Genomic DNA, 17023 nt, shown 5'->3' with positions numbered 1-17023 from the left:
CATTGTAAGCTTCTATCCCCAGAGCTGCTAGTAATTGTTAGGAGGTATCCTGTGCATTTTAGGATATGTAACACTATCCTTAGCCTCTACCGAGGTACCAGTAGTACACATTACCACCACCTCCTGATTTCAAAAATACCTTCAGGGTTGAGGATGGAGGTAAATGGATAGTATATGCTTACTAATAACACAAAGCTGAGTTCGGTTCCAACACCAAAAAGGGAAAATGATGATTCCAAACGTGGACAAAAATCTCCTCCAGTTAAGAAACACTGCTGTAGAGCAACAAAGTTCACAGGTTCTAAATCTTTTTTTTGTGTGTGTGTGGCGGGGGGGTGTCAGTCATGGAATCTGCACTCGGCTTGAGTGCTGTCCCTCAGCTCTTCAGCTCAAAGCTATTGCTCTACCGCTTGAGCCATATTGCCACTTCTGGCTTTTTCTGCTTATGTGGTGCTGAGGAATCAGGACCTCAATGCAAGGCAAGCACTCTACCACTGAGCCACCCTCCCAGCCCACTCTAAATTTTGTTGTTGTTGTTCATCAAGGGGCTTGAACTCTGGGCCTGGGTACTGTCCCTCAGCTCTTCAGATCAGCACTGTACCACTTGAGAGCCACAGCACCACTTTGGGTTTTCTGGTGTTTTATTGGAGATAAGAGTGTCACGGACTTTCCTGCCTGGGCTCGCTTTGAACCGTGATCCTCAGATCTCAGCCTCCTGAGCAGCTAGGATTTACAGGCGTGAGCCACTGGCACCCGGCTCTAAATTAGATTTTAAGAGTGATAAAGAACTTTACATAAAACAAATTGTGGTCTCTTGGAGGTGTTTTGTTTGGTACTGGGGATTGAACATAAGGCATTTCACATGCTAGGCAAATACTTTGTGACATTGAGCCACATCCCCAGTCTAAAAAATGCTTATTCACAAAGTTTTTAGTTTGGTACAATTTTTTTCCTTCCTAATGTTTCTTAGCCTAGTTTGTCTTCTTGCTTTGCAATATGATAAGTAATCTAAACTATATAATATGTGTGACTATATAGCATAGTGAGATTAAGGAATAAAAGAACAAATAAATACAGTAATAAATAGAAAGTTTGTTGAATCTAAATACCTGGTCTTTGGTAGTCCATGATTGAGTTGCAAATGTGTTTTTAGTTAATAGATAAATTTTAAAGATTAATTCCTTGATTTTAACATTAAATTTTATTATATTTATTCTTCTGCTTCACATATAGCCAGCAGCCAGCTTCGGGTGTAGCCTATTCTCATCCAACTACAGTTGCTAGCTACACTGTCCATCAGGCTCCAGTAGCTGCTCACACAGTTACTGCTGCCTATGCACCAGCAGCTGCCACTGTTGCCGTTGCCAGGCCTGCTCCTGTAGCTGTTGCAGCTGCAACAGCTGCTGCTTATGGAGGCTACCCCACTGCACACACGGCAACTGACTATGGTTATACCCAGAGGCAACAAGAAGCACCACCGCCTCCACCCCCAGCTACTACACAAAACTACCAGGTAAGAAGAGTGCTAGTTTCATAGCCATACCATGTAAGTTTAATGGGCAGAATGTACGTATTTAATGCCTAGGCCAGTGCTTTTCAAACTTGTCTTCCAAAACATGTATGTAATGATAGAGAAAAGTGAATGGTTATTTCTAGATGTTTTGGGACATGGTTTGCAAACATTATTTCCATGTAATATCTCATATATATGTTTTAGTTTTTAAGTGGTTTTATATAATTAAGTGCTTTCCTGTCATCTTAAGTTTCTGAGGAAAAATATCTCTTGCTTATAGTATGACGTCACTTGTTTGTTTGAAACAGAGGTATGTCTTCTTAAAAGTGAATCCAGTTGCTTGTATTTTATGATGTCAAGATGTTAATTTGGTCCTAATTCTTTAACCTGTCTTTTTTTATTTTATTTTTTTTGGGTCCGGTCATGGGACCTGAACTTTGGGCCTGGGCACTGTCCCTCAGCTCTTCAGCTCAAGGCGAGCGCTCTACCACTTGAGCCACAATGTCACTTCTGGCTTTTTTCTTTTTGCTTATGTGGTGCTGAGGAATTGAACCCAGGGCCTCAGGCATGCAAGGCAAGTGCTCTACCACTGAGCCACCTTCCCAGCCCCTAACCTATCTTTTTTAGCCAGCACCCAGTTAGCCAAGTTGGTCCTGTGGGACTTTCCCCTCAGTTTTTCTACATTCTTTTTTCTTTTTTGGGGGGTGGGGGGAGTCCGGTGATGGGGCCTGAACTCTGGGCCTGGGCGCTGTCCCTCAGCTCTTCAGCTCAAGGCTAGCTCTCTACCACTTGAGCCACAGCGCCACTTCCTCTACATTCTTTTTTTAGCATAAGCACTAACTTTTGTGTGTGTGTGTGGGGGGGGGAGATTTAACAGTATTAATATTTACTTTTTTTTTTGTCCGTCATGGGGCTTGAACTCTGGGCTTGGGCGCTGTCCCTGCGCTCTTCAGCTCAAGACAAGTGCTCTACTGCTTCAGCCACAGCACTACTTCCGACTTCCTAGTGGTTTATTGGAGATAAGATTTTCACAGACTTTCCTGCCTGGGCTGGCTTTGAATTGCAATCCTTAGATCTCAGCCTCCTGAGTAGCTAGGATTACAGGCATGAGCCACCGGTGCCTGTCTAATATTTGCTTTTTCTGACAAATTACTAAACTGGAATTCCTTTTGATGTATGTGATTGATTGTTCATTATACCCCAAAACAGAGTGTAGTAAAATTTGTTGCAGGCTGGGAAGGTAGCTCAGCGGTAGAGTGCATGCCTTCCAAGCATGAGGCCCTGGGTTCGATTACTCAGCACCACATAAACAGAAAAAGCCGGAATTGGCGCTGTGGCTCCAGTGGTAGAGCGCTAGCCTTGAGCTGAAGAGCTGAGGGACAGCTCCCAGACCCAGAGTTCAGGCCCCATGACTGGCAAAAAAAAAAAAAAAAATTTGTTGCTTTAATAGCATCTATGAAACCCATCATTTTATAAGCCCTGCCAGCTGCTTTATTCTTGTCCATGTGCATATCTTCCCATCCTTTTTTACTTTGTACACTGCCAAAATTCACTTAGCTCACCTTGATCTTTAAAAAGAGTGAAAAGAAAGCAACGCTAATTATAAATCAAAAGTAGTAACACAGTGTTTGTTGTGTATCTTAAGAGGGGGCAGTTGATACATGTGTAACACTGGGAATCTAGCCCAGGTAAATATAAGCTCTGCCACAGAGCTTATATCTCTCAGGAACAAGGTGTTCTTTTCCCCTTATCCAAGATAAAAATTACCATTAACTTTTTAAAAAATTGGTTTTTATTTATCTTTTGCCAGTTCTGGGGCTTGAACTCAGGACTTGGGCACTGTCCCTGGACTTCTTTTGCTCAAGGCTAGCATTCTATCCACTTGAGCCACAGCGCCACTTCTGGCCTTTTCTGTTTATGTGGTACTGAGGAATTGAACCAGAGCTTTAAGCACTCTACCACAAAGCCACATTCCCAGCCCAAAAAGTTGATTTTTTTTTTTTTTTCCATCAGTTGTGGGGCCTGAACTCTAGGCCTGGGAGCTGTCCCTCAGCTCTTCAGCTCAGGGCTAGAATTCTATCACTTGAGCCCCAGTGCTACTTCTGACTTTTCTGCTTATGTGGTGCTGAGGAATCAAACCGAGGGCTTCATGCATGCAAGGCAAGCACTCTACCACTGAGCCACCTTCCCAGCCCAAAAAGTTGATTTTTATTATTTATTTATTTATTTTTTGGGTCTGATCATAGGGCCTGAACTCTGGGCCTGGGCGCTGTCCCTCAGCTCTTCAGCTCAAGGCTAGCGCTCTACCACTTGAGCCACAGCACCATTTCTGGCTTTTTTCTTTTTTGCTTATGTGGTACTGAGGAATCGAACCCAGGGCCTCATGCATGCAAGGCAAGTGCTCTACCACTGAGCCACCTTCCCAGCCCTAAAGTTTATTTTTATTTGAATAACTTTTACTTAAAATTTTTCTGGTTTGAATAGAAGTTAAGCATGCTGCTTGAAAAAAGTTTTTTTGTGTGTGCCAGTCCTGGGCTTGAGCTTAAGTCTGGGCCTAGGCGCTATCCTTGAGCTTCTTTGGCTCAGGTCTAGTGCTCTACTACTTGAGCTACAGCTCCACATGTGGCCTTTTCTGAGTAGTTCTGCCTGGCTGCTTGAAATGTTTTTAATCTTGTTTGATAAAAGTTTAAAATGAGTCTTTGTGTTGATGTTTTGTCTTTTGTATCTAGGTCTGATATAGAACCACATGTTCACTTCATTTTGTTTGTGAGAGAGAGGAGAGTCTATGTATGTCAGAGAGTGAGTTCTGGGCTTGAACTCTGAGCTTGGGTGTTGTTCCTGAGGTTTTTTTGCTCAAGGCTAGTGCTTTACCACCTAAGTCATAGCTCTACTTCTTTACTTGGTAGTTTATTGGAGGTAAGAGTCTCATAGTCTTTCCTGCCCTCGCTGGCTTCAAACTTCAATCTTCTGATCTCAGCCTCCTGAGTAGTTAGGATTACACACATAAACCTTTAGCGCCTGGCTCGTTTATTATATTTTTATTTATATACCTTGTAGTAAAACTTATCTTTATTTCTTCAGGATTCATACTCATATGTAAGATCCACCGCTCCTGCTGTAGCTTATGATAGTAAGCAGTACTATCAACAGCCAACAGCAACTGCTGCTGCTGTAGCTGCTGCTGCCCAGCCCCAGCCATCTGTTGCTGAAACCTACTATCAGACGGGTGAGTTACTATTAAAGCTGAACGTAGTTAGTGATTGTTACTTGTAATCCTAGCTCTAGGGAGGTGGACGCAGGAGAATTACGAGTTTTTGGCCCATCTGAGGTTCATAGTGAAAACATTTCTAAGAGTGTCAGTGCAAGATATTTTTAAATTAAAATCTACCTAAAATCATTGTGTTATACACAACCTTCAGACAGTTTCTAACCAGGTCTTCAATTTTATCTCCTACAATGCCTGTTAATTACAAAGAGCTGGTTATGAAACTAATTTATAACATGCCCTTTTATAAAAAGAAGTCATAGCATTAACTTTTTTTTTTGGTCAGTTGTGAGGCTTGAACCTCTGGGCTTGGGTGCTATCCCTGCACTCTTCAGCTCAAGACAAGTGCTCTACTGCTTGAGCCACAGCGCCACTTCCGGTTTTCTAGTGGTTAATTGGAGATAAGAGTCTCACAGACTTTTCTGCCCGCTGGCTTTGAACCGTGATCTTCAGATCTCAGCCTCTTGAGTAGCCAGGATTACAGGTGTCAGCCACATTAGCTTCTTAACACATTCTATCTTTGCCAGAAATGCTTAAAACATTTTATATTGCTGCCTGATCTTTTAACCAATGAGGACGTCTTTTTATTTTAAATTTATTTTATTGTTGTTATAAAGGTGTTCTACAGAGTGGCTGGGAAGAGGCTCAGTGGTAGAGCGCTTGCCTTGCATGCTCGAGGCCCTGGGTTCAATTCCTCAGCACCACATAAGCAAAAAGAAAAAAGCCGGAAGTGGTGCTCTGGCTCAAGTGGTAGAGCGCTAGCCTTGAGCTGAAGAGCTGAGGGACAGTGCCAAGGCCCAGAGTTCAGGCCCCACGACCGGACCGCAAAAAAAAAAAAAAAAAGTGTTCTACAGAGAGATTACAATTACATGAGTCAGGTAATGAGTACATTCCTTTCATACAGTGTCTTCCCTTCCCTCACTCCCAGACCCTCACTCCCATTTCTACCCATGAGTTATATAGTTCACTTTCATCAGTGAGTGTCAGTGAGCCCCACTGCTGCATTTTTTTTTTTACCCATTTTCCTTTGAGTTCTGTACCCTCCTTCTACCATCTCAAAGATAAGCATGCAAATACAACCATATATAAAAAGAATCATCAAAAAATAAAAATTGGGGGAAAGTATCTTGTTTCCATACGTTGATGTTCATTTTGATGTATATTACTCTGTATAAATACACAGAAGACTTTTCTAATGTGGCTGTATTTTTATCTCCAGCGTGACAGTTCTATTGTGATTCAAATACAGAAAATATTTTGTTTATGTAGAAGCCTATATATTTATAGATTTTAAAAGGTAGAAACTTTTGTGTAGGTGAATTGAGAATGTTAAAACAAGACTTTCTAAGTTGTGCAAATAGAGCATCTTTTAAAATTACTTTTGAAGGACCTAAAGGTTTGGTAGACTTGAAAGAGAATAGAGTTAAATTCCAGCATTTGCTTTACCACTAATAGGGGCAAGTGATTTATCTTCATGTTTGTTTTGTTTATGGGTCATGGGGCTTGACCTCTAAGCACTGTTCCTGAGCTTTTTCACTCAAGGCTAGTGCTCTACCACTTTGAGTCAAAGCAACACTTCTGGTTTTCTGATGGTTAAATGGAGATAAGAGTCTCATGGACCTTCCTGCCCAGACTGGCTTCAAACTGTGATCTTCAGATCTCAGCCTCCTGAAGTGCTAGGATTAAAGACATGAACCACCAGTGCCTGGCTTCATGTTTCTTATCTATAAGTGACATAATTCAGAGCTCGGTATAGTCCTTCTAGTTCTATGAATTTGTGAGCTTTAAAAGTGGTTTCAAAATATTTTGAAGCAGGGTGTATACATGCCTGTCATTAATAGCACTCAGGAGGCTAAAGCCAAGAGGATAGTAAGTTTGAGAAAAGGTTGGGCTACCTAGGGAGACCCGTCTCAAGGAATAGAAGAGACAGGAGGGGGGAAAATATTTATATATATATATATATATATATAATATTATTATGACTTAATTTTTATGGTCCCTGTTGATTGTTTATAATGGATTCCCTAGTTAATGATCAAAACTTATACAAAATTACTCAGAAGATTTTGGTTTAGTCTTAAGTTTTGACATTGATTGGGTTTTGTACATCTCAAGTCACGGATATTGGTTTCCTCTGTAAAACATTTTCATCTCTGTTCTGTGAGTCAAATTACTAATAAACAGCTACAGATAGAAGTTAGCAACTTACCATAAAATGAGTTTGATCCCTTAATATTTGGGTCTTTATCTTAAATAAAAATGGTATATTTTAGTGATCATTAATAAGTGATTATTCCATTTGGTAATTGTTCCTAAGATTAAAGTATTCATTTGTTTTGAATATAGTCGTAGCAGAAAGTTGAGAGGAGAATCATACTATGTGAAGTAAGCCTGACCAAAGAAACATAGATCCCATACTTTCCTTCATTTGCAATAATTAGTATATGTCTAGGATAATTTTATCAGATAAGCAGAAAAACTCAAAAGCTATACATATAAGACCATATAAGATGATGCTAAGTGAAATGAACCTCATGATATGGACATGAGGTCTTTCTTTGTTTTTGTTTTCAATGTACTATGTGATTTTTTTTTTGTTTCCTTTGTATGTTCTTCCCTCTTAAGATATATCCCCTGTTGTCACTGTACTTGATTTTGGTACCCTGCATCTTGTATATAAATTTATTTAATTTGGAGAGGGGAAGGGGATTAACAAAATGTTGAAACAGGGACACAGGATGGAACCATTGGAACAATGATATTCACAAGATACTATATTGGAAATGAACTTTACAGCTTTGGGGGTGGGGAGGAGTGCGGGAGCTGGGGGAGGGAAGAGATAGTGGGAGAACAACAAAGGAGGGGGTAACACTGCTCAACAAGAAATGTACTCATTACCTGTTACTCATGTAACTGTAACCCCTCTGTACAGCATCTTTACAATAAAATTAAATTTAAAAAAACTTCTGAGAGCACAAAGAAAAATAATGTAAGTTAGTACAACAAGCAAAAGGGGCTGGGAAGGTGGCTCAGTGGTACAGTGCTTGCCTTGCGTGCATGAGGCCCTGGGTTTGATTCCTCAGCACCACATAAGCAGAAAAAGCTGGAAGTGGTGCTGTGGTTCAAGTGGTAGAGTGCTAGCCTTGAGCTGAAGAGCTGAGGGACAGTGCCTAGGCCCAGAGTTCAGGCCCCACAACCGGCAAAAAAAAAACAAAAAAAAGTTGAGGAGAAATTAATGGTTGCCAATTAAGAATAGCTTTAAGCTGGGCACCGGTGGCTCACGCCTATAATCCTAGCTACTCAGGAGGTCGAGATCTTAGGATCGTGGTTCAAAGCCAGCCCGGGCAAGAAACTCCATGAGTGGCTCTGTGGCTCAAGTGGTAGAGCGCTTGCCTTGCTGAAGAGCACAGGGACAGTGCCCAAGCCTAGAGTTCAAGCCCTATGATTGACTTAAAAAAAAAAAGAAAAGAATAGCTTTACTCAAGCTTTTAATATTTGGAGAATGAAGTAATACCTTGTAAATTGACTTAAGTTGAGGTTCACAATGGATAAACAAATAAAATGCAATGGATGGTATATGAATAAGTTTCATAGATTTAAAAACTGAAATTTTTAATGTGAATTGGAACATACACCTTGAGGTTCTGTTCCCAGCATTAAGCTTAACTTAGAATAAACTGACTAGCTTAACAAGTCTGTCTCTCCCTCTCTTTCTCCCCTTCTCTCCCTCTCTCTCCCCCCTACATACCATAGCTAAAATTTAATGCCAGCTATAAATGATAGTACTATTTCATTGTAAGTTTTTGCCAAAATTGGGAAAAGGTAGATGGTTGATTTAATTCATATTTATAATAAGAGTTGTACCCTTTTGCCACATAGAAATTGCAAGTACTGTTATTATCCATCCATTTTAATTTTAAGTATATTGTTAAATAACTTTAGTGACTTACTCAGTTTTCTGACATCTTTTCCCCTTTAGCTCCCAAGGCAGGTTATAGCCAAGGTGCAACTCAGTATACTCAAGCCCAGCAAACTCGACAAGTGACAGCCATAAAACCAGCCACACCAAGTCCAGCTACCACTACTTTCTCCATTTATCCTGTGTCCTCCACCGTACAGCCAGTGGCAGCTGCGGCTACTGTGGTGCCATCTTATACTCAGAGTGCTACATATAGTACCACAGCAGTTACTTATTCTGGTAAGATTGATAAGCTATTTACATGAGTTAACATTAAAAGGGATTTACTAAAAGCTGTCCTGATTTTCCTTGGAACTATCTAGTAGGAATTGAATTATTAGCAGGAATTAATGTAAGCATATCTGCATACTATGAAAAATGACTATACTGCAAGTAGTTCCTTTTTGTTTGTGGGTAGATCTTAGCAGAATCTTAAGGTGTTCTTTGGGAATTTGCAATCTAGTTAAAAGTTGGGCATAGAATTACAATTAGAGGAAGAAACACAAAGTCTTATGTGGCCTAGCTTTCTACTACAATGTTAGAACTTTTGAAAAATCTCTAAATTAGTTTCTGCAGTGGTGAAAGCAAAAAGAAAAAAAAATTTTTTTTATGCACATTTAGATATTCTGCTCTAAAGCATCAACTGCTGGTGTCCTCCTGGTTAAACCACACCTCCAGTCCTTTTTTGCTGGCTATTTTTGCAAATGGAATCTAGTATTTTCTGCTTGGGCAGGCTTCAAACCACAATCCTCCAGATCTCAAGCTCCTAGTAGCAGGGCATGAACTTTAGTTCCTTCTTACTCTTTTGTTAAGGATAGACAAGATGTTTATTTACAGAAACTTTTTTTATTACTTGTACAAATAAATTTTGTTATGATTTATTCATATATGTATACAATGTGCTTTGATCAAATTCACTACCTCTTTAGTTTCTTAATATTACTGTGGACTTATTTAATGTAGTATTCTATAATCCATTACTGACATCTCTCTTTGAGGCTCACGTTGTACCAATTTTGGACAGTGGAATTCTCTTCAGACCAGTCCCTGAGTCATTTTATCATTGCCATGTTATTCTCTGAGGACATTTTCCTTTCTACTGCTGTGAAATATTACAGCTACACCTCATGGTTTTCTCTTAGCCATTTTAGTAGACCTATGGTTTCTTATAAGTGCCACTGGCATAAAAACAATTCAAGGGGCTGGGAAGGTGGCTCAGTGATAGAGCACTTCCCTTGTATACATGAGGCCCTGGGTTCGATTCCTCAGTACCACATAAGCAAAAAGAAAAAAGCTGAAAGTGGCACTGTGGCTTAAGTGGTAGAGCGCTAGCCTTGAGCTGCAGAGCTGAGGGACAGTGCCCAGGCCCAGAGTTCAGGCCCCACAACCAGACCCCCCAAAAAAAAACAAAAAAAAAAAACTATTCGAACAAATGCATAGTATTTCATTGAGTTGAATGCCCTATATTTTTGTATTATATACTTTAGAGCATTTAAGGCTTTTAAATATTTTAGTTGACACTGTAACTATATTACAATATATAAAATAATGTACTAGGAAGTACAATGTGGTAGTGCACTGGAACATTAGAAATTATTCCTCTTAGCCAGGTGACTCATGCCTGTAATCCTAGCTACTCAGGAGGCTAAGTTCTGAGGATCACAGTTTGAAGCCAGCCTGGGTAAGAAAGTCTGTAAGATTCTTATCTCCAATTAACCACCAGAAAACCAGAAGTGGCGCTGTATCTCAAAGTGGTGATAGTGCTTAGCCTTGAGCATAAAAGCTCAGGGACAGCATCCAGATCCTGAGTTCAAGCCCCACGACCAACCAAAAAAAAAGTTATTCCTCTTGCCAGGCACCGGTGGTGGCTCCACACTTTATAATCCTAGTTATTCAAGAGGATGAAAATGAACTGCAATCTAAAGATTGCAGTTTTAAGCCAGTCTGGTCAGGAAAGTCTGTGACACCTAAAGTTAAGCAGATAAAAGCCAGTAGTAGAGTTATAGTTCAATTGGTAGAGTGTCAACCTTGACAGAATAAGCTAGACCCTGAGTTCAAGCCCTAGAGCGCACGCGTGTGTGCATACACACACACACACACACACACACACACACACACACACACACACGCGCACACACACAGTTGCTTTATCAGATTACATCCTCCTATACCCATTTTCTATCATTTACCCTATACTTGTCAGACCCTCATAACTGCTCTCTTATTCTCTACTTCCTTCAAGGTTAACTTGTTACCTTTTACATATAAGCAGAAACATGCAACATTTGCCCTTCTGTATGTAACTTACTTCATCTAACATAATACACTATAGTCTCATCATGTTGCTGAAAAAAATGACAGAATTTTATTCTCTGTCAGGACTACATGGATATACTGTTGGTATATCTTTTATTTTTTTTTATTTTATCAGTCGTGGGGCTTGTACTCGGTGTGGGTGCTGTCCCTGAGCTTTTTTGCCCAAAGCATTTGGAACCATCACTCTACTTGGTGGTTAATTGGAGATAAGAGTATTTCAGACTTTCCTACCTGGGCTGGCTTCAAACCATGATCCTCAGATCTCAGCCTCCTGAGTAGCTAGGATTACAGGCATGAGACACTGGCACCTGGCTGGGTTTTTTTCTTTTTAAATCTTTATCCCTTCTGCCAAAGGACTTCTGCTTAATTCCATATCTTGGCTGTTATAAATAGTGCTATAATAAATATGCAGGTACTGAGGATAGGTGCCTGTGGCTTATGCCTAGTCCTAGCTCCTCAAGAGGCTAAGATCTGAGGGTTGTAATTAGAAGCCAGCTCAGTAAGGAAAGTCTGAGGAAACTTGTTACTTTTCCTGTTCTCGGAGCTTAAACTTGGGGTCTGGCCTCTGTCCCCGAGCTGCCTTACAGGGTCTCTAGTGCTCTAGCACCTGAGCTATAGTGCCTCTTGTGGCCTTTTCTGAATAGCTTATTGGAGAGGAGAGTTAATGAACTATCTAACCATATTGTGGACTCTTAAATTTAAAAACTAAAATACAAAAGAACAGAATTGGAAAAACTGTTGGCCTTTGCTGCCTTTATTCTGCTGTTTTCTTCATACATAAATTATATTTAAGTAGCATGTTAACACTTTTTATGTAGGACTAAAATCATTTGGTAAATAGTTATAAAGATTGCATGATAAGTGACTACCTAGCCATGTATAAGACCTTGGGTTCAGTTTGCAGCATTACACACAAAGATACTGTGAATCTTTACAGTGAAATTTAAGCTATGTATATTTTGCCTATAAATTTTAGAGCATTTGGCCATGAGCTTAGTTATGTTTTTTTTTCACATTCTTAAAAAAAGCAGAGGACATTTGTTGTGACTGCCTCACTAAAGTTTATTGATCTATGAAACTTTTAATTTAACCAGTTGTTTTCTCATTTAATCATGTGCTTATTAATCCAAATCTACCTATTCTTCCTGTTTTTATTTTAGGTGTTTTCTTGTCTTACCACCTTTTCTAAACATTTATAAGCATTTCTAATAGTATAGCAGCAAACTTCAGGAAGGCTTTTCTCAGTAGTTGTCTGATACCTTTTTTTCTTTTAGGTAAATCCATTTTCAGATACCTGTCATTCTGATTTGCCATATGTCTTCGCTCTTGTCCATCCAGTTCCTGTTTTTCTCTATATGTGTAGATATATTAGAATCAGTGGGTTACAAGTTTTTTTCATAATAAGCGGGCTGCATTCAAGAGAGCAAAAGTTGAATTCACTTTAAGTAGCTGTTCTGTGCTGTCCTTACAATTAGGAATCTTGTCTCCTGAGCCTCACTTTTTGTCCCTTACCTATAACCATAGAGAAAAAAAGCTTACCTAGAATTAAGCTCTCTGGATATCGGATGTGTTCCCTACTTCAAATTCTTAGTTTATAAGTAATAAGTGCTCCAGTTGCTAGGTGGACTTACATATAAAATTAGGGATTTTTGTCAAATTTTAAACTATTGCATATTTTTAAATGTTAGTAAATAAACAACAGCTATGTAGTTCATCGAGAATTAGAATAATGGAAATGAATAAAATCAAAACATTTTTTAAACTGCTTTTTCATCTTTTGAAAGATAGAATTAATCTTCATTTATGATACTTTCATCTGAATTCCAGCTACATATCACAGCCTTTCTGCTAAACTTTAATTATGTTGCCTCTTCAAACTAGCTTCTTAACTTTTTTGTAAGTTGTAGAGCCCATCAATCAAATTTTGGGGGCTCAGCTTTTGATGTGTTTTCTCTTTTGAGCCATGAAGTATCTTACTTTGATGAATTTTCTTTTCCTATTTAGGGTTCCTACCTCACATTCTTCTTTAAATCTGTTTCCTAAATTGTAATCAGAGGATTTTTAGGGAAATAACTGATTCTAAAACAGTGTAAACTTGTCAAATAGTTATCTCATTCATTGATATAAATAGTAAATTTCTTTAAATGGGGGACCAAATCTCATATTTCCTTTATATCTTCATAACACCTGGCATCCGTTAATACTTGTCAAGTAATTTATGTAGAAAGATGGTATGGTTCTAGGAGATAGACACATTATTGTAACTATGCACATGAAAATCTACCCCTTTTGGCAATATTTATTGAGTTTAAATTTACAACTAATATTTAACTTGTCCTGTTTGATTATATAACAATATTTCTTTGGTTTTATTTGTAAGGTACGTCTTATTCAGGTTATGAAGCAGCAGTGTATTCAGCTGCATCTTCCTACTATCAACAGCAGCAGCAGCAACAGAAGCAAGCAGCAGCAGCAGCAGCTGCTGCTGCAGCAACAGCTGCCTGGACAGGGACCACTTTTACTAAAAAAACACCATTCCAAAATAAACAACTGAAACCAAAACAGCCTCCCAAACCACCCCAGATTCACTATTGTGATGTTTGTAAGATCAGCTGTGCTGGACCACAGGTACTTATCTATATTGTGTGTATTACCGTGGGTCTCAGTAGTTTTGTAATTCTGGTGAGACTGATTTACATGTTTATAGGACATTTAGGAATAAAAAAATCTTTTTCAAAACAATCAACTAAAAAAGTATATACTACAGGATTTACTAGTTGCAATATACTAGCAGTATATAAAGCAAATACTATTATCATAGTTAAATATATGCTTATATGCATGATTTAGGCATGGATCTGTTTATAACTTCCTAACTTATTTATTTTTGTTTGTGCATTTAGTGGGGCTTGAACTCTGTGTTGAGCTCTCAGCTTTCTTGCTCATGGCTGATGATCTACCATTTTAATATTCCTTCAATCTTAGCTTTTCATAGGTTTATTAGAGGTAGAACCTTTAAGACTTTTCTACCTAAGCTGGCTTTGAACTTCAACCTTCTAGGAGTCAGTTTGCCTGAACAGCTAGGATAATAAGCATAAGCCACAGGCAGACTGCCTTATATGAGTGTCTACTTTCAGCCAGGCGCTGGTGACACAGGCCTAGCTACTCATGAGGCTGAGATCTGAGGATTGCAGTTTAAAGCCAGAAGTAGCATTGTGGTTCAAGTGGTAGAATGCCAGCCTTAACCATAAAACTTAAGGCACAGTGCCCAGGTCCTGAGTTCAAGCCCCAGTACCAGCACACACACACACCAAAAAGAGTCCAGTTCTATAGCCAGGTATAGTGGTACATTTCTGTGAACCCACATTTTAATCACACCTCTAAATCTGTTTTGTTTTTTATTATTTTCCTAAGAGTATCTTGCATTTTGGCTTGTTTTCACCTTGAACTGTGATCCTTCTAATCCCTCCTTTTCCATAGCTAGGATGTTAAGTTTTCTCCACTGTGCTTGACTTATTTGTTGAGATGGAATCCCACTAACTTGGGATTTTTTTTTTTTTTTTGAATGGAATCAAGCCAAAATCCTTAGGAACCTCCTGAACTGGAATTACAAGCATGAGTCATTGTCGCTGACTTTCTTTTTTTTAACTTAATGGCATACTACATTTTTTAATACTGTATTTTGTAATTATTCTTTTTGTCTAGCATTATACTTAAGCAATAAAAGATAGATTGTATGTGTGTACACTTGATAAGAACTCAGGACTCAAAAGAACTCTAGCTCAGCTTTTTACCTCATGGCTAGTGCTCTACCACTTGAGCTATACCTCTAGTCCAAGATACAGATTCTTAAAAGAAGTAGCCACACATTGTAGCTAAGTATGAGTGCTTTGTAACTTTAAAATGTTTATAAATTTATTCTTGAAGGTTTACTTATTATACACAAGTTTCTGTATTCAATCCCCAGAACACAAAAATTATTCTTGTTCAACCAGGTATGGAGAACTACAGATAGATCACATCTGTGAGAAATTCCTCATGCTTTTGTACAATTGCTTTTAAAATTTCTCATTTTTAAATGAATACTAGAGATTTGAGCATTGGATAGCTGATATAGAAAGAAAATTTCTTTTTGTTTGAAACAGACTTACAAAGAACACTTAGAAGGACAGAAACATAAAAAAAAAGAAGCTGCATTGAAAGCCTCACAAAATACCAGCAGCAGCAACAATTCTACTCGTGGAACTCAAAATCAGCTACGTTGTGAGCTCTGCGATGTGTCTTGTACAGGAGCAGATGCATATGCTGCCCACATTCGTGGTGCTAAGCATCAGAAAGTAGGTGGTCCCCCTTCCCCCCTCCTCCCCCCCACAGCCTTATGTCTCACTCTGTTTAACTTTTCAATGGAGGTTTAAGAAAAAAGGTAGCTTCATATAAGTATTGCTTAGATGTTAACATACAAAAAGTAACATCAAATAGCTTAACCTTTTTCAAACTGAATTAAAGCAATTTTATTCAGGAATTATGTATTTATTTTCTCCCTTCTGTGTTTATTATGGTTGATTTGCAGTTTGCAAATTCCTGTTTGTTCATCTGGTAGTACATATTTTCCATATCTGCTGCACAGAGATCATGTAAAAGTAACAAGTGTTGTCTGTAAAAATGTATTGAAAAAATATGGCAAAGGAAAAATAGGTTTTTATCTTACATCATTCATACAAACTTAAAAATTCGTACTTTGAATCCTCTAACAGGTTATTGCATTTTGTTTTGTAGGTTGTTAAGTTACATACAAAACTTGGTAAACCTATTCCTTCGACAGAACCAAACGTTGTTAGCCAAGCTACTTCCTCAACAGCTGTATCTGCTTCAAAACCAACTGCCTCTCCTTCAAGCATTGTGGCAAGCAATTGTACTGTGAATACTTCAATTGCAACTTCTTCAGTGAAAGGTCTTGCAACTCCAGGAAACTCATCTCTTAATAGTACATCCAACACTAAAATATCAGCCATTCCTACCAATATGGCTGCCAAGAAAACATCAACACCCAAAATAAATTTTGTTGGCAAGTACTGAGAATTCTCTGTTCCTCCTGTTCTATTAATGTGTTTCTTTCCCATTACAAGATTAACATTTGTTTATTCACTTTTATTTTGTTGATTCTAGGATCAAGCTGAGGGCCTCGTGCATGCTAGACTGGCACTCTACCACTAAGCTATGTCCTCATTCTCTGCTTTCTCTATTTCTCCTTCCTATTCAGTCCAGTCTGCTATATAGCATTTTCCCTCTACCCTTTTCTGGAAACAATTTCATGAATTACCAAAGATTTAACTGCCAAATTCACTTAGATCTTCATTCCATTGACCTAGTTGACTGCTTTTTTTTTATATGGTCTGGATTTATAGCTCTGGCTTGCCTCAAACTTGCTATCCTTCCCTCTATTACACGTCCTAGAAGTGCATCGTCACACCTGGCTGTTGATTGCTATTCTGTAAAGATTTCTTAGATCTTTACTTCTGCCATGTACAGTGATCCCTCACCTATCACGGAGCTATGTTCCAGACACACCCCCCCAATAATAGATGAAAATCCACGAAGTAGCAGCGTTATATATTTGCCCCTCACTATATAGTGGATCGCCTATTGCTACTTTGTGGATTTTCACCTTCCGCAGGGGTTTCTAGAGCACAGCTCCCACGACATGTGAGGAATCACTATTTATTTATGTTTTTGTTTGTTTGTTGTCAGTCATGGGGCTTGACCTCTGGGCCTGTGCGCTGTCCCTCAGCTCTTTAGCTCAGGCAAGAAGTGCTCTACTACTTGAGCCACTGAGTCACTTCCAGTTTTCTGGTGATTAATTGGATAAGAGTCTCACTGAGGGGCTGGGAAGGTGGCTCAGTGGTGGAGTGCTTGCCTTGCATGCCCTGAGTTCGATTCCTCAGTACCACATAAGCAGAAAAAACAAAAGCTG

General features: G+C 39.0%; 1 protein-coding gene across 1 annotated transcript in view; it reads left to right on the top strand.

Moving 5' to 3' along the window:
- Zfr (zinc finger RNA binding protein) overlaps positions 1-17023 on the top strand; it is a 73625-nt gene that overhangs the window by 18405 nt on the left and 38197 nt on the right. The window contains exons 3-8 of the mRNA XM_042690636.1: positions 1234-1513; positions 4595-4739; positions 8758-8976; positions 13433-13680; positions 15198-15389; positions 15829-16117. Of these exons, the coding sequence (XP_042546570.1) occupies positions 1234-1513; positions 4595-4739; positions 8758-8976; positions 13433-13680; positions 15198-15389; positions 15829-16117 (1373 nt within the window). The remainder of the gene's footprint in view (positions 1-1233; positions 1514-4594; positions 4740-8757; positions 8977-13432; positions 13681-15197; positions 15390-15828; positions 16118-17023) is intronic.

Source organism: Dipodomys spectabilis, unplaced genomic scaffold (genome assembly GCF_019054845.1).
Source record: "Dipodomys spectabilis isolate Male_0828 unplaced genomic scaffold, ASM1905484v1 ptg000138l, whole genome shotgun sequence".
In the NCBI taxonomy this organism is placed as follows: domain Eukaryota; kingdom Metazoa; phylum Chordata; class Mammalia; order Rodentia; family Heteromyidae; genus Dipodomys; species Dipodomys spectabilis.
This window is presented reverse-complemented; position numbering and strand designations above follow the sequence as displayed.